Raw genomic sequence first — 23,518 nt, 5'->3', positions numbered from 1 at the left:
TGTCACACACTGCTGCTGCTTTTCTTAAATTACAACACCGGCCTCACCCCAGTGTCTCTGTAAACACTGGGGAGGTTCTCAGAATGGTAGCATGCCTTGGTATGGTTGCTCCTCATTTACCATGTGCTATGGGGAGCTCGGTGACCTGGAAACCTCTGACCTCTGTACCTGGGGAAGACCCTGTGTATCTGTCTTCGTGCTTCCCTAGCTGGTGTTTTCTGTTCCTTCTCATAGAGGCATCTGACTGAATAGTGACTCTCTTCTTTGTCTCTGTCAGCCTGAGACCTTTTTGTTTATTTCAGCTAGTGGTTTTAATTTACAACAGTGGTTTGTTTTGTTTTGTTTTGTTTTCAAAAGGCCCCCCTTTGCATCATTTTCTTATTTCAGAGGAATAATGTTTTTTTATTTTCTCTATCTGATGATAACAGGGGCTTTCCACCCTCAAGCTTTGTCCTGCATATTAAATTGTATCCACATTTTCTGCATCATTTTCTTCTGTTTGTTTTCAGCCTCTGTGTTCAGTGCCATAGTCTATTCTTTGCTGATGTTTGATGGATTATTCACCTTTAAATATCTTACACTGAGAAAGCAGAAATTTTCTTTCTGCAGATGGGTTTGTGGACACCATCAGGCAGGGGCTCCTGTGTCCATCACTGGGAGACCCCTGCCACCCAGGGGTAACACATCACTGCCTCCTGGTGGCTTCTCACTGGAATGCTCTTTGACCTGGGCATGGCCCTCTCCATTAAATATGCAGGAAGACCCTACTTATCTGTGTCATCTAAACAGCCCCCTCTTAGTTCCTCACGTTGTTGTATTTGCCAATGGTGCACCTTTAACTGGGATCAACGCGAACGAATGTGTTGCTCCGCAGGAGTTCAAGCCCCTGGAGGACCATTCCCACGAAGCAGTGTTTGTAGGAGGGAGGAATAGGGAAGAGGAAATTGGGTAAGTCATTCTAGGTCTTTTTTCCAGTCTCAGGCTGATGTCTGAACCCAGATTGCAGGGGACTGACAGCAGAAGTCATGAAGAGGAGTCAGAATGTCACCACTGGGGTATTCACTCCCAGCCTCTGGACAAGGATCCACCCTGTACTGTGTCTACAGTTCCACCGGAGCTAGACCTCCTCTGTTCAGGGTGAACTACATCTTCTGCCAAGGTGGAAGTCTCTTCCCCACTGTGTGGGAAGAAGTGTGGAGTCTGCCTCTGTTTCTTTCACTGCTGTCAGCCAATCCTCTTCGTTCAGCTCTCCCAGCTGGCCAGTGCCGCAGAACTGGGCCTGCCTAGGGTTCTGTTTCTCCAGGTTGCTGTTGAAGAGGAGTGATCCCATCAGCTCAGCTCAGCTCAGCGTGTGTGTGTGTGTGTGTGTGTGTGTGTGTGTGTGTGTGTGAGAGAGAGAGAGAGAGAGAGAGAGAGAGAGAGAGAGAGAGAGAGAGAGAGAGACCACCTACATGACCATTTTTTGACTGTCCTTTTAGTGGAAGGAGCAAAGACTACGCCCTTAGTTCTCTTCACTGCCAGTCTGGCCATAGCAAACACATCTGAACTGTGTCCACAGGGTCTCACAGACCTGCTGTAGAAATCACTGCCTTTGATTCTGCTTAGACCTGAGCAAAGAAGACCAGGTCCCCTTGGCATAGGAAGCACAAGGGACAGCTGGGTGACAATCCTCTCACCGTCCTGTCCAGGGGCAGCAGCACTAAATTGCACTTGTCAATACAACCCCACCCTCCACACCCCTAGAGTCTTATATTTGCAGCTGAGTTAATTCCACCTTCCAGCAAGTTCTCTCTTGCATAAACACAGACACTGTTTTAAGCCCTTTCTCTGTTTCAAAAGCTGTTTAAGATACACAAGGAGTGAAAGTGATATAACGTTGGCCTCCGTTCTCATTGACCAGGAGTGACCGTTGTTAATATTTCTCACACACACACTAACAAGTACTTCTTAGTTTTAATCAAAGTCATGAAATATTACAGTTAACACTGACATTGCCTTTGCTCCGGTCAGTAGTCCCCTTCTCTGCTCTCTCCTGAGACAATCACTGGCTCAAATTTAGCACATGTATTTCCAGAATATTTTAAAATATTTAAGAAACATGCACATTTTCATGGATCGTGTGTAACCATTGCAGCTCAGATGGAAAGGTATCATGGCATTTGGGAGCCAAGGAATACCACAAAGTCACCATAAACATAGCCGCTTACAGCCCTGCTCCAGGGAAAGGTTTTCCCAGTACAAGTGTAACAACTCTGTCCCCACAGGGAGGGGTTTCCAGCAAAGTAGTTACAGCTCTGCTGGGCTAGGCTCCGGAGGAGTGTTACAGTTCCACTCAGGTTACCAGAGTGTAACACCTCTGTTCCACTAAGGGCAAGTTTCCCCGACTAAAGTGTTACAGCTCTGCTTCACTTCACTGGGCTCTGCTCTGGCAAAAGTTGTTACACCTGGACTCCACTCCAGCAAGTGTCACACCACACAACAAACATCACTCAAGAAATTGATTGGGAAGGAAGAATCCAGGAGGATGGATGCCTCTCGGGTGAGAAGCGGCAACAAACTGAACAGGACACAGAGCTTATATAGGTTTTCTTGAGGGGAGGGAGCTTTCCAGGGTGGCTTGGGATTGGTGGATTTTTGTGGTCCAATTCTGGGGCAAGCTCAGGGGACCTCAAGGATTGGTGGGACATTGTGCTCAGGGATTGGTGGGATTCTGTAGCCTACCCTGGGACAAGCTCAGGGATTGGTGTGATTTCAAGCCTGGATCAAGTCAGGGTCAGGGTGTTTTTCCTTGGCCCTTTTCACCCTACTTGTTGTGTAGCTTTCTTGCAGTAGTGAGGGCTGAGGGAGTCTCAGAGTTCTTTAGTCACCATTTCCCAGTTGTTGTCACCAACATAGAAAGAATTCAGAGACAGAAGAAGCTGAGAGGAAGGAAGTTTTATTACATAGTAAAAGTTCAGAATCATAGGGCAAAAGCGAGCTGTGGAGAGAGGGAGAGGGAGGCTGGGAATTTGTGTAGCTCTGCACATGGCTTTAATAGAGGGAGTAGTCTATTGAGTTAAGTGAATGCTAGTTGAGGTATTCGAGGAGTAGGCTGAGGTTTTTCTCAGGATAGGGTTCACTTCTTCCTCTCCTTCTGTGGGGTATTAGAATGTGTCATGACAGCTTCTGCCTGATGGGGCAGCCAATTCCACAAGGCTGATGATGTAGAGACACCATTATAATGAACACAAGACAGTGGGTCCCTGCTGGTTTGGGGTGTATTGTTTTCTGACGCATGGTGTCCTGTAGCAATACTGTTGGGCTGGTACAGAAGCCTGTAGACACTGCATAGTGTCTACAGGCCGAGAAACTTATTAAAAGTTCAAACTGAGGGCTAGGTGTGGTGGCGCACACCTTTAATCCCAGCACTCTGGGAGGCAGAGGCAGGTGGAGCTCTATGAGTTCAGGGACAGCCTGGTCTAAATAACAAGTTCTGAGGACAGCTCATATAGCTAGGACTACATAAAGAGACCTTGTCTCAAAAACACCAAAAAAAACAAAAACAAAAAGATTCAAGCTGAGATTCAAACCTAGGTGCCCAGCTCCAAGGCCCAAATTGAGTCTGTTTTGCCTGAACCACAGGAAACGGGATTGAGTTAGTGTCACCAAGCAAGCCTCTGTGCTGGAGACAGCACGTATGACAGAGTGGACACCACATATGATGACACAGTGGACAGCTCTCGCTCTTGTGTCTTCCTGCCTCTTGGCCTCTGTTAGCTCCTCATACACACTACCAACTGTACACAGTGCCCTGCTCATACCAGTCTATCACCAGTGTGCATGTAGAGGACAGCTTGTTGGAGTCCTTTCTTCTCTTCCTGAGCTGCGGGCTTAGCATGGTTACCACTGAACCATTTCACTGTCCCAATAGAGGGCCTTGATCAGCATCATGGCAGTCATCCCTTACTTTCCTTGAACACATAGGAATTCCATGCAGCCTCCCATACACATCACCGAGACCTCATTCTGGTTGTGTCCTCAAGTGAGGGTTCCACAAGCATCTCTATGTCTCTATGGAGCCTAAGGATGGGGATTAGAACTGCAGGTGTAGATGGGGTTTGTGATGTGTAGTGAATCTCAGAATGAAGACCACATCTGTTTTTGGCATATTGCTCCTGTTAAGATCCTTCATCCAAGCCTATATAACGCTAGGTACTGTCCTAGGGAGACATGAACATACAAACATCTCCTCACCCTAGACAGTAACAGACCAAAGACCCCACAGAAGTCCAGCTTGGTGAGCCAGTGAGTTTTGTGGGGTTACTTATAGCAGTGTGGATGAGGGGTTACTTATGGGGTCAGAAATGACTCAGACAGCTGTGTCACCAAAGCCAAACCCAGAGTGTGTGGCAGCTCACAGAAGGGAACCTGGAGACAGTGCACAGCCAAAGGCAGGTAACAGGCTGGAGAGTGTCTTCTCAGATGGCTGAGCTGGTCTGAGCCTCTTCCAGGCAGTCTGAGTGTCTGAGCAATCCTTACTGATTTTATATACTTGGGGAGGGAGGGACCTTTTGGATCTGGTCAGCTTCAGGGACTTCCTGAAGCCTTTGAGTTGTTCACTTCCTGAGCTTAGGGAGTTTCCCTGTGAATGGACCTCTGTAGAACTTAGAGTTTTCCTCATGGTGAAGGGTTAATCTTGGAAGGGACTGCTGCCCATCAGTCTGGCTTGGTTAGGCTGTCACCCCGGAGCCACCCTTGACTCTTCCTGAGATGTGCTTGGCAGATGTGCTTGAGCAGCTGACTCTAAAGCTCAGAGGAATGGACACAGCCTTGGCTGATACTCCATCCTGGTGCTGGCTTTCTTGGTTCTGTGAGAGTTTATTCCGAGCATTGTCTTCTGAGTCACACAGCAGTTATGACAAGCGGCTCAGATGGTGTTCCAAAGCTGTCCATTTCCTCACAGGACATCACTTGAAGTGGTTTTGACAAAATCTACAGAACACACTCTGGGGAGTGGGGAGGGGTGGGAGTGGGGTGCTCATCCCGGAGTCCAGGCAGCTTCCGTCCACTTTGCTCTTTGGATTGGTGTCTAGTTCTGCTGGAAATGAGATCATATATTCAACTCTCAGGCTGTGTTAGTGAAAATGAACTCTAATGTGATTAGATACTAATGCAATGTAATGGAGACTCGGCATTAAATTGAGACCTTCTGATCTTATTACTTCACAAACTCGGGTGCTCTCCTGCTCAGCTGCTGCCCTGCCCTGAGCCCCAGGCCAGGCAGAAGCCTAAGTGGAAGAGAAGAGGCCAGGAACCTGCCAGGAACAAGACCTGTGTGCCAAGAGCACTCCCCAGGCAGACCCACTTACGAACTGTGGCAGAGGCGGCAAAGGCAGCAGGTGCCTCAGGCCTGATGCCGGCCTGCCCACAAGCTTAGTGCCCTGTGCTCTGTGAGGCCTGAGAGGTCTCCCATGGAGTCTTACCTTAAATCCAGAGTCTCTGGAACAGTGACAGGTGCCGGCTAGAAAGTCCCCTGCTCTGCCTCCCTCCTTCCCTGTCCTCCTCTCAAACCCAGGGATGGTTACAGGCTCCTGTGTGTCCCTGGTCCTGGGATAAACCTGCTACCCCAACCAGCTTGTAGAACCCCCACAGCCTTGCAGACCTCCCTGCCCACAGAGTGTCTCCCTGCTGGCATGCACCCCAAGAGCTGAGGTCTAGAAAAGCAGGAGTCCCCCACTGGGAAGCAGGGTAGAGAGGCATGCATGGGGGATGGACAGGCGGGTTGTCTCTAAACATGAGTAATAGTGTTTTTACAGAGAAAGTGATTTTTCTTACTCTGTTTTCAAAAACCTGCTTCGGGAGGCAAGCCTTTGTGCACAGGATGGTAATGACTTTTTAATGACCTTAAGAGGACTGGTGTCCGGGCAGCAGAGAATCCGTCTCAGTGGGGGGTGCATAGTGAGAGGGAAGATGGAACACCTGAAACCAAATGGGAAAAACAAACTGCAGATACATGTGTTTCTTTTGCTAGCATTCCTTGGTAATTAGACAATTACTGGAAACACTTCACAGCAGCTGGCATTTCTTGGGGGGGGGGGGGTTGGGGAGATGGCCCAACTGTGAGCTGCTCACATGGATTATAGAAGATAGTTCCGGGTTCGCAGTCCCAGTGACCATTCATGAGCTGAGGAGAGCCAGGCCAGGAGCAGGGCTCCTCCTGCACCCATGTGGGCTTCTAGGTGAGCTGGTGCAGCCCAGACAGTGGAGGAGAACTTGTCTTTAAAGTGTCAGGGTTGCAGCTGGGGCGCTGGCTCAGTGGGAATCATGCTAGCTGTGCAAGCTGGAGCAACCTGAGTTTGGATCCTAGCACCCACTTAAAGGGCAGGTCCAGCAGCAGTGTGAGCCTCCAGCTCCAGTGCTGCTGTAGGAGGGGCAGGAAGGCAGGACCGTCTCCAGAGCTTGCCAGATAGAGCTGGGTTCTGTGAGATCTTGCCTCAAACAATAAGGTGGAAAAAATAAAGGAAGATACTTGGCGTTGGCCCCTGCCCTCCCCATGCACACTGTTCATACATGGGAGGGAAGGGAAGAAGGGAGAGAGGGGAGAGGGGGTGGGAAGAGAAAATAAACTGAAATAGAGATTGATTTGGAAGCCACTCAGAGACAGTCCAGTCCTGAAAGGAAGCCCTGTGGGGCCATGTTTGGAAGCCGGAAAGGTTGGAAGCCTACAGTGCACTTGCCTGCTAGGGGCCAGCTCTGGTCGAAGTGACTCCTGCAGCTCCAAGCTCAAGTATAGGACCTGCTTCACCCAGTCCCACCCAGCCACCCCACTGCCCGGTTTCAAAACTCTCCACCCAGCAGCTTCTAGTGCAGGCACCCACCCCTGACTCAGTTTTGGCATTGTGTTGAATTTCCTGCTAACCCTGCCAGCAGCCCGATGAGGCAGGCCTCCCCAGCCCACACTGTAGGTGAGGACACCTGCTTATAAACTCCCAGCACCCTTGATTATGTTTGTATCAGCCATGTTCCTGTCACCAGGCAAGCGTGTCCACAGTCTTGCTTTGTCTCTTGATGGCATTCTAAGAACCCTGAGTCACAGTTACACAGTAGTGGTGCCTGCTCTGGTGAGATGGCAGGCTCCCAAGTGGGACAGTGCATTTCCTGGCTTCTTCAATGACATCATGGGGGAAGCCCCACCCTACCCCAACCTCATCTCCCTGTAGACTGGGTCTCCGGGCACAGGAGCCGACATGACCCATTGCCAAACTGTCAGCCAGGCCGACTGCACCAGCTAACCAGGAAAATTGTTGTGTTTCCTCTCAGGTCCTGGCAATCAGTCACTTTTGAAAGACAGCCTGCCTCCTTCATCCGAATCGTTGGAACACACAACACAGCAAATGAGGTAAGGGCTCTCTCCCGAGAAGTGGTATTTCATGTTAACCAGGCAACCACTGCATCTGCGTCCCGGTCAAGTGGATCTCTCTGTCCTGCCTGGTAATGGCCTGTTGTTACCGCAGCTTGTCAGAAAGCAAGTCCCCACCCTTATCCAGAGGGGATGCCATTGTCAGGGTGCTGTTCACTGGCAAGAAAAAGCCAACAGCTGCTGCTTGGATTCTTCTGCCAGCCAGGGCTGAAATAGTGTAAGAGACCCTGAGAGATCAGACGACCTTCTCTCCTGGGATGACAGTGCTGTGGGCAGCATGTGGAGGCGGCTGTGCTGTTGGCTCCATGCACTGTTGCTGTCTTACTGGTCACCATTCCACACTGGTACATAGCGCTGAAAGGCTCTGACAAAAGACTTGGGGACAGTGACATGGGAAACATGTAGTCGAGGCTGCACTTCATGGTCGCTTTTGCTTCTTGCCAGGATTGGTTCATGGGTGTACCACGATGGGGGCCTCTGTGCTTGGGGTGTAGCAAGCGTGCTCCAAGCGCCTTCTGGGGTGCTTGGTGTTTTCACTGTTGGGTTCTATTATAGAAGGAAGACTGCTGGCATTAGAGCCCACACCAGTGGATCCTACATGCTGGCCTCCCGCCCTTTCTTCTCAAGAGGGTGACTGGTGTGAGTCTGGGCGTATTCTGGGATAGGGCTCTGGAGAATGCAAGGGCTGCACTAGCCACAGGGTGTCCCCACATGTGCAGGAGAAACTCGTTAGGTAGCAGATTGAAGAGCATGGCAGTTGAGAGACATGCTGGTGCAGAGGGGGTATTCCTCTGCTTCTGAAACACAGGTCTCTACTTTGTCCTTTTGTACCTGACCCACATGGTAGAGCTGGCCCAGATGTGCCAGTTACTGTCGTGGCATCCTTTCTCCCAGAAAAGATCCAGGTATGTCTAGTGCTTCAAGAACAGGTTTAAAAGTGGAAATGGTGTTGTAATTTAAATCCATTTTGCCTTTTTATTTCTTTAGGATAATAATGATCCACACCTACAATGTGTTTCCTATAGGGGCCAGCTTGTAAATAGACCCCAAACATTTTCTCCTGCTTCCAAAGCTAACTTGAAATTTTCCAAATAGTAAACCGTGATACTTTTACAGACGCCTAACTTTGGGTCATAAGCAGGTATGGCGGCCAACTCCCAAAACCCTGGCACTCAGAGGTCAGGGCAGCAGGACAGCTCTGAGCTCAAGGCTAGGCTAGGGATATAGTGAGCACCAGGTAAGCTAGGGCTGTACTAGCAGGACTATCCTTAAAACCCAAATAAATAGATAAGTAGATTACCAGGTCATAAGACCACTTGTCTTGTTGTATTATATCAAAAACAAATTTGAATTTGCATTTAATGTTTTGTTTTCAAATTAATAGTTTTTAGATTTGACCAATAAGTTCCAAGTGTTCTTTTTAAAATTTATCTCATTTTTAATTATGTGTCTGAGTATGCATGTGAGTACCTTCAGCTGCAGGTAACTGGACTCACAGACGACTGTGAGCTGCCTGCTGTGGTGCTGAGAACTGCACTTGGTTCCTCTGGAAGAGCAGGAGGGGCTTGTGACCACTGATCCCCCATCTGTGCAGGCCTGAGTTCAAGTATTTCTTACCATTTATCTATACAAATAACAAAACTAAAGGATTTTCTATTCAGTCTTTATAATGCAGTGAGCCCCTGCCCCCACAGGAAGTCTAGTCTTCTGCATAAATGCCTGAATGGAACTCCATGATGACGACGTGTTATAAGGAAGGGATTCTCAAGTCAGGAGGCTGGAGGCAGGTACAGGGCTCTCCAGGCCCACAGTAGCACCACCACTCTGACCAAAGCAAGGGGAAGAAGCTTGGCCATGGGATTTCAAAGTGGCTCTTTCTCAGGTCTTTCCCACCACAACCTATAAAACAGGGTGCAGGGTCTCTCTTGAGGGTGTGCCCTCCGCCTCTCTTTGGGCACCCTGTGGGGCCTGGACAGAGTGTTGGTGGGCCTAGCTGGAGGGCAGCCTGACGTGGTTGGTCATCTGCCTTATTTGGCTGTTGAGTAACTGCCCTAGCTGCCTTCTGGGGTCAGTTATTAACTGAGAAAATAAAGCCTCAGCATTGTGTTGCCAATTGGAAAACACCTTAAATTGTAAGACCCATGATGAGCAGGGCTTCAGTTGAGAATCCACACTGTCATTCCCAGAGTGCACTGGAGGAGCAAGCAGGCTGCATCTCCCTGGGCGTGGAGGGTGTGGCAGACTGTCAGAGAGAATGTCCCTTGCTGTCCCCACTGGGTTTTGGATATCTCTGGATAAAGGATCTGACTGTTGTCTTGTCAGGACAGAGGAGGAGGACTCAGGGCTGGGTGGACAGAACACCTGGGGACAGCTCTAAAGGACAGAGACCTGATATCCCAGGCAGGAGTATAGAGCTGACACATGGGACATGGCCAGGGATGAATGTCCAGGAAAGCACGGTTGTCGGCCCAGGGGAGCCAGTAGCATGCTGTCATAAATAGGGCTGAGGAGAAGCAGGGTTTCTTCAGCCTGCCCCTGCTCAGCTGCCAGGTGCTTTAGTGGCAGTCTGAGCCTTCACTTCGGGGGCCGAGCCCCATCCACCATATGGCTAACAGCTCAGGAGACTGGCCTTCCCGGCCAGGGTGCACACAGTCTGGCTGGTGGAGGAGCTGGCTACCCTTCTACCTTTGTGTGGTCTTTCTTGGAACGCATACCTGGAAAGGGAGTTAATGACACACCAATCACAGGGCCCTGGCCCATGGTCCCATTTCAACCTAGTGGCCCTCAAAGGCCCTCCCTTCTAATGCTGTCCCATGGCAGTGGGGTCAGGGTCTTACCTTATGAATCTGGGGTTCTCAGACAGTGGCCTTCATTTTTAGAATGGCGCTTGTTTCCCTTCAGCTGAGTGTTTGTACTGTTTGTTCTATTTATTTACTGGTCACAGAATCTACAATTGTGTACATACAGAGGATGAGCGTAAGGGCTGTGCTGCCCTGCCAGGGAGGTCTTCAGAGAAGGCTTGCCGAGCAGGCGTGAGGAACCCACTGGAGCTCATGAGAGTGGGAGAGCATTCACGGGGACAAGGTGTCCGAGTTGGGATGCATGCGGCTGCTTGCACTGCTTGTTTAGAGCCCCTCCATAATCTCTACAGCCTGGAGCCCAAGTTGACAGCTTTGCAACTCTCTAGTGGGCTCTGCCATGACCTCCAGTGTCCAGCTGGCTTAGGATAACCGAGCAGATAACAGCAGGGCTGGACGAGGCTTCCAGGCCCAGGCAGGTTAGGATTCTGTGTCTGGCCAGGCTCTGCTGTGTCCAGAGGTTAGCATGTGTCCTCTGTGGTAAACCCCTCTTCCCTCAGATCTAGGTGCTTCCTCTCTGGGAAGGTCCAGCTGTTTGAGCACACTTCTGTTTCCTCCACCTTTCACTGCTGTCTTCTGGGAAGTGGTGCTCCTCCTCCCTGTCAGGCCCAGTGCTCACTGCCCCCTGAAGAACTGGCAGACAGCACAGCGTGTCCCATCCATGCTGAGTGCGCACCATAGCGTGCTGAAGGGACACCAAGCCGCCCCCCCCTCCCCTGTGTAGTAGGATCCCTTTACACACACTCAGACCAGGAGAGACGCCCCAAATGATACAACTGCTAAGGAAAAAGGCAAGGGACAGTGCTGTCTCAGCCAAACTAGAGTCCCTGGGATAGAAGGCTTGAGTCAGGCAAGGGCAGAGCTTCGTCCCGGCTGTGGCTGGGCTATGAGATTCTCAACAAGCTACATACCCAGTTATGTGCAAAATGTGCTCCATGGAGACCATGTGCCAGGATATGTATGTGTTCACATTTGCTGGTTTCAGGAAACCTCACTAGACTACAGAAGCTCTCAGAGCCTCTATGCCATGGCTACTTGATGGTGAAAAGCCATGGTCCTAAAGGCCAACCTGGCTCTTAACATCTGACTGCTGGGCTCTCTGGCCCACACCTCAGGTAACTACATCACATTCTGATGGGCTTGCTTTGTGCAATGCTAGGTCTAGGAGAGACCAAGAGACCCCTTCCTTACAGGGACAGCAGCCTCTCTGCCTGGCCGTGTACCCCTTGAAGAGCCCCGTACTTCAGGTGACATTGTATCTCTAAGTCCTGTGACATTGTGGACAGTGGTTCAGGGGCGGCTGAGACAGCCTGACGTGGGTGGGTGCAGGGATGGTCGGAACAGACTCCTTTATAAGACAGCATGTGGAGGACAGGCATGCAGGTTATCCCATACTGCCTGTGTCAGGAACTTAACCAGCCATGCGCTTGCCAAGAGGGTCACACAGGCTAGCACCAGCTGGGCAGTCTGCAGATGAGTGCTCGGGCTGCCTGCCATGCTGAGGTGGGCTTTCCTCACGGCTCCATGAGGCAGTGAGTGACTCTGGGATCCTAGTGCCTCCTCGTTCCCATAGCAACATGTGGCTTTAGTGGGAAAGTAAAACCAGGAAAACAGACTCTGGAAAAACTAAATAAATGTTCCTTGCTGGCCTGGGGTAATGATTTTTCCAGACCCCCTCTGGAGTGTGCCGTGTGCCCTGAGGGACTTTCCTTCCATGTTCTCCTCAGAGACATCATCTAGGCCCAGAAGGTGTCGCAGAGCAGCCTCATCTCAGAATTCCCAGGGTCGCAGCAGACATGAACCAAGCAGCAGGTGGCTACAGACTCAGAGCAAATGGAGAGGACATGAGACAGCCCCCCCTTGCAGGCCCCTCTGCTCCTGGGGTGAGTCTGGCCCTCCTGGAGTGTCGTGTCTCAGTGGCCAGAGAAGGATGTACACAGCATGAGCTGACCCTGGCACACATAGGTTTCCTGCGGCACCATGGACAAGGCACAGTCCCAGCAGGAGGACTTGAGCCAGTCCCCAGTGCACTGTAGCTCTTGAGGGTAGAGCACATGGCATGGCCTACAGCAGTCCTTCCACAGCGGGAGTGGGCGGGAGTCAAGGGGAGTCCACTCTCAACAAACACTATTGACAAGAATAGGAGCTGTGAGGAGGGGGAGCTGGAGCCTTCATAAGCCTGTGTCCCCTTGTCCTGGAGTGGGGAGAGCTGTGGTGCTCGTGAGAAAGTTGAGAGCCGTGTAGTGGGGAGAAGACAGGGTGGGGAGGAGCCATAAATGAGAGAGGCTCAGGGAGAAACAGACTTCAGCAGTACACAGGTGTGTGGCGGCCAGGGTCAGGGGCCCTCTGAAAAGGATAGGGAGACCTGGAGGACAATAAGAACTGCTGACGTGTGACAGGTAAGGAAAGGTGGGAAAAGACAGGCCACACAGCCACCTTCAGCTCCCAGCACTCTAAGACCCCAGGTCACTTCCCCTTCTTCCTCTGTAGGAGTAAGGCCTGGTTAGCCCACGTCTGCCAGGACTCAGGCACCCCAGAAAACGGGGAACAAGGATGCTCTCCAGTTTTGTTCCATAGGTTTGGTTTTTGAAATAACTTGAAAATATCCCTACCAAACTAACAAGACCCTCTTAACTATCTGCGTTAGTTAGGCTTTTTGTGTCCTCTGTCCGGGTGTTAAGAAAAACCACTCCCCACCCAGAAGAACCAGTGTTCAGCCTGGTCACTTGGCCATGTGCGTCCATGCATGGTGGCAGGGTGTTCACAATCAGGGTGTGTCACTGCTCCTCAGTCAGTCCTGTCTGCAGGCCTTCACAGGTACACTGAGGTCAGATGTTACTCACCAGTCTCCTAGGTGACTGATTCTACAGCCAGTCAAATTAGCAGTAACAGTTAACTCAGAAACACAGACAAAAGAACAACAGCGAAAAAACCAAAGCAAAACAACAACAAAAACAAATCAACACAGAAATAGGAAAGTCTAGGGCCACCTAGGGAAAGGTTTTGTTTTTGTTGTTGTTTTTTTTTTTTTTTTTTTTCAGAACTTTCCAAACAGAGTTGTAGCTATGAGGACATTAAAGTAGTGCCATGTGTGCGACCAATGTCACAGAATCTTAATCCCATGCCTAGGGGTAAATACTCATGAAAATAGTACTTATGCTTTATAATACTGAGGTGTGCACCTTTAATCAGCACTTGAGTTGGAGTAGAGGCAGAAAGATCAGGAGTTCAAGCTATATAATGAATCTGAGGCCACCCTGGGCTTCACTGCATGGGCTGCGTATCTCCAAAGGGTCGGGACGGCACACACGCTGCAGGACTCACAGAAAGGAACACGCCAGACCATTTCAGACACGTCCAGGATTACAGCACCCACAGGCCTGGCAACGTGATAATAAACAGCGGCCACAAGAAAGGACACCCGGGTGTGAGGAGGGCTGGGTCTGATTCATACACATGACTACATTGCAAATTGGCCGCTCCTCTCCGGGGAGAGACCCTGTGCTGCTGAAGATGGCTCAGCGAAGGTGCCCCTTTGTGAACAGCAGCAATCAAACAGGCTAATGGGATCCACGACTGCCGAAAAGTTGAAGGGAAAATGATGCGGAGACCATGGTAATGGCTTTTCGTAAATCAGAAGTGCGGCTCTGCCCAGCTTGCCTCATTCACTTTTGGTCGCATCCTTTCCGAGGAGTATTGCAGTCTGGGGAAGGTTCAGAGGAGAGGAATTGAATCGCACCAGCTCCTAAGCAAAGAGAAAGCCAGGACTTGGGCATTTCCTCTCATGTGAGGCCCATAAGTGCATGGTAGGAAGAGGGGAGGGGTGCAGGGACATGGTGGATTAGCAAGGACACATGTCCTAGGCTTCCTCCACCAATTTCCATACAAGTTGCAAAACCAGAAGGCCACCTTCCCTTAGGTCTCTGTGAGGGCCTGACCATAGGCAGCCTCAGGCCCAGCATGGCTGCCCTGAAATGTAGGGCACTTTTCACCTCCATTTGAGAAGAGAGACCATCAACTACAAGCCCTTCCAGAGGTCCATGTACAAACTGGAAGGTGTTTTGGGTCACAGGGAGGTGAACTGCAGGCACCATGGCATTTACATGGCGTCTAGAAGTATCTTGGGTAGTGCATGTGGCTTGCCCTGGGCTGGAAACATCTCGGAGATGATTGAGCCAGGGGCAGTGTTCACAGAGCGGTAAGAAAAGCAGGTGGAAGGCACCTGCCTGAATGACATTCCAGGGCTAGACATGGACGTCCTCCAGTCGTCCCTGCTGCCTCCCAGCCCTTTGGGGCCTGGTCTGTGCAGTCTTGTCTGGGTTGTGGGGAACACTTCTCTGGAGGACTCCCTAAGGGTCCACTCCAGGCATCGTGCTCCTGAGACTGCCACAGTCTCAGAACCTGTGTGTGGTTGGCACCCCAGGAAGATATGTTCCCCCTTCCCTCTCTGTGGTGAGTGAACACACCCCAGCGCTGTGTGCTGTCCCTTAGGCAGGACCGCACTGGTCAGAGTTGGTGCTCAGTAGTTGCTGTGAGCATCTGTGGAATCCGTGGGGAGGGCTGTCTGGAGTTCTCTCAAGTCCCACAGCCTGCCTGCGAGCCTGAGGGTCACTGCAAGACCAATGGCTCTCCTCTGTCAGTGTTACCAAGTCCTTGTCACATGCTGCGGGCTCTTTTTTTTGCTTCCTCTTAGTTTTCTTTAAGCGTGACTCCTTCCAACTGGTTGTACATGGGGCTGCACGGACAGAGCCATTCACTGACCCTTGCAATTTCATCCTCCCAGGTTAGGGTCTTTATTGATCTAGTTACTCCTGTCAAGGCAGAAGGGCTGCTCAGCACAGGGCTGCAGAGCCTGGGTCTTTGAGTGTGATGGGGCGTGTCGGTCCCGAGAGGGGCACTGAGAGGAGAGGAGGTCCCCTACGTCTTCCTGGCCTGAGGGGAAGCTGGCAGAGCAAGAGAGGGCAGGAGGGGGAAGAACAATGTCAGTCAGGCTACTGAAAGGAAGCAAAGACTGACTGCCTGCCCAAGAGCCTCCTGCCCCAGAGTCCTGAAAGGCTGTGACTATATATAGGTTTAGGCCAGAACACCCGGCTGACAAAGAATTTAACTGACTTATGAATGAAGCAGCCAGAACCTGAAAGCAATTATGCAAAGGTTTTAGCCAGGACATTTGAACACGTTTTCATAATTCTGGAAAAATTCTATTTATATTTAAATAAGAACTCACTGTGTCCTCCTCCCCCCCTTCTCCTTCCTTCCTCCCTCCCTCTCACCCTCCTCCCTTAATTTTTTTTTTTTTTTTAAAAAGAATGGTTCAATGGTTGGAGATGGCTCAGAGGTTAAGAGCACTGACTGCTCCTCCAGAGGACCTGAGTTCAATTCCCAGCAACCACATGGTGGCTCACAACCATCCCTTATGAGATCTGGTGCCCTCTTCTGACCTGCAGGCATACATGGAGGCAGAATGTTATATACGTAATAAATAAATAAAATCTTCAAAAAGAATGGTTCAGAAGGGAGAAAGGTCAGAAGAGAAAAGCCAGTGCTGAGCGGTCCAGCCTGGGCACTGTTGAGGCACTCGCACCGGGCTTTTGTAACTTTGGAATCGTCCATCTTTCTGCATTTACTATGACTGAGCACCTACACCAAAACCTTGTTGCTTTCTGGTACCTGAGACAGGCAGGGAGTGAGGTGGACGCTGGGGATTGCCCATGCTCACCCAGCACACCAGGAGTGAGGTGGACGCTGGGGATTGCCCATGCTCACCCAGCACACCAGGAGTGAGGTGGACGCTGGGGATTGCCCATGCTCACCCAGCATACCAGGGTGTGGCATCAGCTTGGCTCCAAGCTTTAGCCTCAGGCTGGGCCATCTCACTGGTCTTTTCTTTCTCTTACCAGGTATTCCACTGTGTCCACTTCGAGTGTCCGGAGCAGCAGAGCAGCCAGAAAGAAGGAGGCAGTGAGGAACCGGGCACAGGGGACCCCAGCACCCCCAGCCAGCAGCTTGACCCTCATGTGCTTCAAGCACCCAGTGCCAGCTCACTACCCCCGAGTCCGGGCCCCAACTCCGGCTCACCCAACCAACAGCACCAATAAAGGAGGCAGAGGATGTGGTGTGACTTGGGCGGGCCTGGGTGGGGCAGGAGTATGCCCTCCCCATCCCCAGGAGCGGCAGACCTGGCTGCAAAAGGCACCCCTGCCAGGTTTTACCCCTCATGGACAGAAGGGCACCCATGCTCTCCCAGTCTTCAGGCAGTCTCCAAGGGCAGGAAGCGGGTCTTTCTTCAATTCCACCATCAGTTCCTACCTCTAATGTTAACAAGGTACCAGGCCCAGGCTCAATACAAAAAGGAACCCTAGACCTTGACAAGTCTGGGGAAGCCCTAACTCTGGAGTGTTCCCTCTGTGGCGCCAGTGCCCTGGCTACTTGGTGGTTTGTAGTTGTGTAGTTTGTCTCCGTTTGCTAAGTCATGGGTGTTGCAGGCTTGTGGAGCTGCTCCAGCCCTCTGCAGCTGCATGGGTCCTCCTCAGTCCCCAATGCTTGCACGTGGGCAGAGCAGAGGCTGTCCCTCCTAAATGAGACCAGATGCAGCTCATCATGGCACTTAGCCTGACCAGAAAAACCCTTGCAGGTCAACCAGACACACAATGTGCAAATCAATCCTGTGGACACTGGAGTTAATAATTGATCAAATTGCCGCATTATTAACCTGTCATCCCTGATGTGTGCAAACCTTCCAGCCTGGGAGGCCGGCGTGGAAGCAGCTACCGTGCCAGCTGCTAGGGGGCCATTGAGACGCCTGTGTAAAGGAGACGCTGCCCAGTCCTAGGCTGACCCTGCTGGGCCCCATGGCTCACCTGCCTGGTTTGCCAACAGATGGGGTGTCAGGAGCACAGTCCCCCCAGTGTCATCCACCTGGAGACGGTGACGAACAGCTCTTGGGAATTTTCATCTTTGACTACTGCAGCTCTGCCTGCCCCCTCTGTCCCTTCCATGCACAGCCCCAGCTTCTGCGCCTCCCTGCAGCATCCTGAGGCCCTGTGAGGAGGGTGGGGCTTCAGGTGTGTCCTGATCTAGAAATGAAAGGATGGACTTAATTGGAATGGGTTGTCTACACTGAGGAGGTGGCAGCATGGAGCCTCAAAGTGCAGTGGAGGTTACCTCCCTGAGAGTTCAGGCTCAGGGTGACAGCTGGTCCTGAGGCAGACAGTCCACACTCCAAAACCGGCTCCATTGCTCTGTGTGTGTGTGTGTGTGTGTGTGTGTGTGTGTGTGTCTGTGTCTGTGTCTGTGTCTGTCTGTCTCTGGTAAGAAGGCTCCTAAGGATGGATAGCAGGGTGCAGCCACTGTGTGCTGTGCTGCTTTTGGCAGCATCCTGTCCCAGTCAGCCTGGAGAACTGCCCACTGAGCATCTCCAGTGAGCAGGACCCACTGCTGTGGTCCTGTGGACGCTCGGGTTTGTGTCTTTGGGAAGGTAATATGTGAGGGCTTGTTTGTTTTGTTCTTATTCAGTTATTTGCTTAAGACAGAGCCTTCCTCCGTAAATAACCTAGGCTGGCCACACTCATGGCAATCCTCCTGTTTCAGCACCTTGAGTTCTGGGCTTATAGTTAGGAGGTAGCACATTGCTGCCATAAAGTCTTCTTCATCAACATGGAAAGCAGGTGCAGGTTCAGGCCTGGCATCCAGCAGCCTCCCTGGAGGGTGGGGCTGAGCTGGCAGGAAGCCACATTGTGGACCCCAGATGCCACCAGACACACCTATCATGCTGGGCCCCAGGCACTGAGTGCTCTTGGCAGCCCATTCCCCACCATCCCAGATCCACACCGCGTGGCTTCCTGTCTCGTTTTGGACAGTATTGCATATTCAGGCTGTAAGACTCTGGTTCCTGTCAGTGTCGGCATCACCATTGCCCTCCATCAAAGCTACAGGTGGCAGAGGGGAGTTCTGAGAGCCATGGCAAGCCCTCAGCCATCTGAGCTGATCCTGTGGCTGCCCTTGGAAAGCCTTTCCCAGATTGATGTCCTCCTTAGGGTGCAGGAGGACACTGGCTGTCTTGCCTCCAGGCATGGAGCTCACCCTTGGCTGGTGGGCATGCCACATCTAAGGTAAGGGCCACATTTCCAGAGGACAGAGCCTGGCTTGTCCCCTGCAGGATTGAGTGTTGAGCTCAAGTGCTAACAGCAAGGTAGGTTGGCTGGAACTCGGATCCTCCCCCCAAGCACCATACTGGTGGATTCTGGCTCTTAGGACCCTTTGGGTGCCAAGGAGCCATAGTCAAAGCTCCCTCAGCCCTGCCCCTTTAGGGCAACAGTGTGAACACAGCCAAGTGGGCTCAGCTTGGCAAATGTGGCTACTGTGTGATTCAGCCTCTGCTGCTAGCTGTGAAGTGATGCCTGCTCCCAGGCAAACTGCCCATCCTTTGATCATGTGCTTTAGGATGGCAGATGTCCTCATTGGGGCTTTTGGAAGAAGTGTTCAGTGTCACCCACAGGGACTCCTGGGGGACCATTTGGGGTGCTGGGCAGAGCACTTTGGGCTATGGGGTGGGCTCAAAGGCAGCTGATCTCTGTATAGTAGTCACAGGTGGTCTCACACTCAGGCTCAGAGTCTCCTAAACCCTCAGTACTTTCCCCTGTTGTGATTTTAATGGAGTTACAAGCCATTGTAACGTGGGATCTCCTCAATGGCTCTCTCAGCTGTCACGTTTCCACTCTTATTAAATGAAGTGTCAATCCCTGACAAATACACAAGTGTTTTGATTCCTAGAAGACTTAGAAAAAGAAACTCTTCACAGCAAGTGAGGGGTGTGTGTGTGAGGCTGACCTCTTCCCCTCCACATGAGTTCTGAGGCCATCTCCACAACTGTTAGACCTCTGAATGCATAGGTAACCAGTCAATCTCCTGCTCTTCTAACTTAGAAGATGAGGGAGTTGTAACCACGGCCTCTGCAGGGCCACGGGAAGGGGGTGGCACGGTGAGGCTGCTCAGCACTGCGGTGGCTCAGCCCTGCCTGGGACTTCGGGTGTCCCTCTGATGGGAACAAAGGTGCCAGGGCAGAGAACCACCTCCTTCTAGGAGGTTCCTTGTTAAGCTTTGCTTTGTCGCCTTACTGCTGTCGTCTTGCCCAGTGTGGTGAATGGAGCCTCAGAGCAGTGCTGAGGTGGCTGGGCACTGTGGGCACTGGCCATGCTCTGGTTACTTTGCAAAACTGCCATCGATTCTGAGTGTTCACCCTCACAATGGCCCTGGCAGAGGTGCACATTTCTTAGTGGACCTATGCTACCAAGTGGAGTGCCCCATGCTCAGGGTTCTGGGGTTGCCAGAAGGGAAAGAAGTGGCTGAAGTAGCCATGGGCTGCTGGAATGTATCCAGTTCTCCCTGGATGGGGCCTTGGGCATCCCTGGCACTGGGTGAATGAGAGGCCCCGAGCCTGAATGGGCTGCACTACTTCCCTAGGGCAGGGAAGACAACGACTCGCCTCCCCCCCCCCCCCGTCTGCTCCTCCCCATCCTGTTTCTTGTCCCTCACTTTGACAAATGCACGGGAATGAATGCTTGTTCCAGAATACACTTTCAGTCTAGCAGAGGGCAGGCTCTGCCTCTGGCTGAGCCACTCCTGACCTGGGTCTGTGGTGTCTCATTCCTCTACTGTCCCCACCCATACTCTGCTCCCCAACCTTTGCTGCTAGAGGTCAGTCCGAGTGGATCAGTGATACCATCTGCCCACAGTGGAGTCATTGCACAAGATGGAGGGGGTTACAAACTTTGTTTTACCTAATATTCTGCATATATCTCAGGATCTGTGACTTTCCCTAGACCCTCTGACTGGAAGACACATTAGGTGCCAACTCTCCAGCTCAAGGGACCTCAGGACTAGGGGCTCCTATCTCCCTGCCCCCCCCTAGGTAGGCAGCCATGAGTGGGGCGGAGAGAGAAGAACCCCAGCCCTGAAGACTCTCCGTGCGTCTCTGCTATGCCTGGGTGGATGGGGGGGGGTGTATCATAGCTTTCCCAGGTCTGTCTCTCTCTGTGGCCATCAGAAAGCCTGGCCTGGCCTAGCCTGGCCATACTCTAGCCACCAGACACGGTTTTGCTGCCACCTGCTAGCTTGTTTCCAGTCCCACACCAAGCACTCTGAACATCCTGATCATTTTCTCATCCCCTCTGGCAATGGGTAGGTGCCACTCTTCTCTCTGATGTAACCCTATCAAGAAGTTTGTGTACTCTGCATGCCAAAGCCGCACGCTCACCCATTCAGCTGCCCTGGAGGAGTGGACAGCGTTCACCCTACCTACCCTCACCAGTACTAGACAGACCCAAGTCCCCAGGACCCAGACACCCAACCCTCCCATACCTGGGGTCCTCAGGGATAGCTCCAGAGACACCACCACCACCTGCAATACCTGCACTAGGACCTCCAGGCCTCAGACACCAGGGAAGCAGCTACTCACTGGGCAGACTACCCCAAGTACCCAGCACTGCAGAGCGCCCTGTAGTCACAGACCAGCGGCACACTGCGTTCATTTCCTGGCCATCAGGGGCCGCCAGGAGAACCACCGAAATAGACAATCCAAATGTCTGTACGATTGGTTTAATTTTTTTTCAGCAGGAGAAAAAAAGAATAAAGTTACAAGATTCTTTTAATATTTTCACAATGTTAAACTAAAACTGAGCTCTAGGCTATGTGTGTAAGTCAATCTAGGGCACAACGGGTTAAATAAGATTTCCTCTTTAAAGATACAAGAATTTCCGCTTCCCTTACATGTAACAAACTTCACAGAACAGACACTGCAGGGAACAAGCCCTTCCTCCCTCCCCAGTGCTCCCAGGAGGCTTGAACCTGGCTGTGATCCCTGGGTGCAAGGTCCCCAGCACCCCCTCCCAGTGCTGCGGGGACCTGAGGGGCTAAGAAGGACATGTGGCGCCTCGCTGAGGATGGCCATGCGGCCAGAGGGCTGTGGCTTGACAACAGTGGTAAACGCTGGGCAGACCTAGCCCCTGAGCCCTGGGCTGCCCTAGAGTGAGGCGCGGTGGTCTGGGTCCTGAAGCAAGAATTAAGGCTGGAGATTGTGCAGTGGGTCCCATCTGACGGGTGCAGAGTGGATATAGGGTGGGAAGAACATGATTTCCTATTCGGTATTTTGGATTGAGACACTACTTGCAGATGCACTGTTCATCTACAGAGTAGACCTTGTTCAACTACACAAAGGAAAGTCGCCGGGCTAAACCATTCATCAGCAGAAAGGTGTGGACAGCCCTATGCCAAGCTGTGGGCTGGGACAGATGGCGCATGTGTGACAGGCACTTAGACCTGATCCAGGCTTTCAAGGGAATCCCAGCATCTACCCAGCCCTGCCCACCTGATTGCTAAGGGTTTCTAACCAGCCCCACCTACCTGCTCCATTCCGGCCCAGGCTGAGAGCTGCCTCCCACCACAGCCACCACCAGACATTCTAGAGAGAGCCACACCATGGCCCTATGCAGCCCACTGTCTGCCCTTCCTGAACCTACCCTGAGGTGGGTGGCCTGCTTGTCCTCAGACTATGGCTGCATCAAAACAAGTGGAGGCTCCTGCCGGGAAGGGCAGCAGCTTCCCCGGCACACCCACTGATTCTTGTGGCTATGAAACATCCTTTTAAAAAACTCCAAATGCAGAAATCTGGTTGCCAAGGCCCAGGTGCAGGCCTCAGCCACAGGGCTGCCATGAGCAACACTCTTGCCCTTGTCAAGTTGCAGCCAGAGCCAGTGGGTCATGGCCACGGATCCTGTGCAGAAAAGGTGGGGAGCATGCGTGGACTAATCTTGAGTGGAGCTAATTTTAAAGTGAAGTTGTCTTCTTGTGTGACGAGTTTCCCCATTACATCAGGTAAAAAGCTTCCTCCATTAGAATCGGTCCCCACCCCCCACTTCCAGCACTGAGGGAGAGCGAGGCCACTGCCCAGCCCAGCCACGTGGCCAGTCTCAGCAGCCTCCCGTGGCCAAGGCACACATGGCCATCAGGTCCTGCTGGGACCAAGCAAAAGTGAAGAGGTGAAAGGCCGGACACGAAGAGTTCCTGTCAAAGCCTCCTGCGTGGCTGAGGCCTGTGCCTCCTCTAGTGACTCAGTCCGGTCTGGACACTTTCCGCTTAAGGCTTTTGTAAGTTGGACTCCAGCAGTGACAGGTATGTGTTGTTTTAAATCCACTAGCCATGCTCAAAAAAAATATTCTTCATGTTTTAATTTTATACAATGGCTAGCAGGCACCTTAGTAACCAGCCAGAAATCAATTTCATCCACCATCAACCCCTAAACTACAGTACCAGGATGGCTGGCTAAAGAAAGGAAACGGCCGGCTGTAGTCTGACGCGTGCCCAGTACAAGGTGTCTGGCTGACTTTGTCCTAAATAAGGCTAACATTAGTGAACTAAGAACAGCGTCGTGTGGTGGCCCTGCTTGGCCTTCAGGAGCACCCCTCCCCGATGCGCTGGCAGGAGCGCCCCACTTTCCGGTCCAGTTTCACCATTTTCATGATGGCTTCCTCACGGCCGCGGCCCATGTGGTCGAACGTACAGTCATGCTGCTCAGGGAGACGGTGTAACATACAGAACACGTAACCTGCAGGCAAGGAAGAGAGAGGACAGGTCACTAGGGGGCCTCAGTGGCATCTGCGAGGGGGTACATGGCAAGGGACATGCGATCTGTGCAAGGCTTCATACTGCTCAGTACCCCAACCTCCAGCATGGACCCAGCACTTCCCACCCCACAGCTCCCTGGTCCAGGGAGACCTGCAGCCCTTCCTCTCTGGGCACTGTGTAGGCTCTGGCCTGGCCCCAGTGCGGCAGATTTCCAAGGTTAGGGAAGCATCGTGCACCCATGCCAGCTCAGAAGCCCTGACAAGCTGTGGTAGCCACCACAGGACAGACATGGTCTCCTGCACAGCTAAGGCCTGGAGGGCTGGGTTGGGTTGGGGATGGGAGTCCACACCCACAAGTGGTTTAGGATCCTAACAGAAAATGGTGCCTTCAGTCCTGGAGGAGGTCGATGACACAGGAGAGGAAGAACTCTGTGTGTGTGTGTGTGTGTGTGTGTGTGTGTGTGGTGTGTGTGTGTGTGTGTGTGTGTGTGTGTGTGTGTGTGTGTGTGTGTCTGTGTGTGTCTGTGTGTGTCTGTGTGTGTCTCTGTGTGTCTCTGTGTGTCTCTGTGTGTCTCTGTGTGTCTGTGTCTGTGTGTGTGTGTGTGTGTGTGTGTGTGTGTCTATGAGGTCATCCGCAAGGA

The 23,518-nt window shown here is 51.9% G+C and overlaps 2 protein-coding genes across 3 annotated transcripts in view; one reads left to right on the top strand and one right to left on the bottom strand.

The window, feature by feature from the left end:
* Btbd9 (BTB domain containing 9) overlaps positions 1-19,008 on the top strand; it is a 354,247-nt gene extending 335,239 nt beyond the window's left edge. Inside the window, exons 10-12 of one of the 2 annotated variants that reach the window (XM_027394408.2) lie at positions 7,300-7,378; positions 11,985-12,140; positions 16,158-19,008. In XM_027394408.2, the coding sequence (XP_027250209.2) occupies positions 7,300-7,378; positions 11,985-12,140; positions 16,158-16,355 (433 nt within the window). In that variant the 3' untranslated portion in view covers positions 16,356-19,008. The remainder of the gene's footprint in view (positions 1-7,299; positions 7,379-11,984; positions 12,141-16,157) is intronic. The other variant, XM_027394409.2, reaches the window with a different exon arrangement.
* Positions 19,009-20,837: 1,829 nt separating this feature from the next.
* Positions 20,838-23,518, bottom strand: part of Zfand3 (zinc finger AN1-type containing 3) — a 184,164-nt gene continuing 181,483 nt past the window's right edge. The window contains 1 exon segment of the mRNA XM_035450483.1: positions 20,838-22,858. Within this exon segment, the coding sequence (XP_035306374.1) occupies positions 22,704-22,858 (155 nt within the window). The 3' untranslated portion in view covers positions 20,838-22,703.

This window comes from Cricetulus griseus, assembly GCF_003668045.3.
Source record: "Cricetulus griseus strain 17A/GY chromosome 1 unlocalized genomic scaffold, alternate assembly CriGri-PICRH-1.0 chr1_0, whole genome shotgun sequence".
Classification (NCBI taxonomy): domain Eukaryota; kingdom Metazoa; phylum Chordata; class Mammalia; order Rodentia; family Cricetidae; genus Cricetulus; species Cricetulus griseus.
Note: the sequence above shows the minus strand (reverse complement) of the source record. Positions and strands in the feature narration are given on the sequence as shown.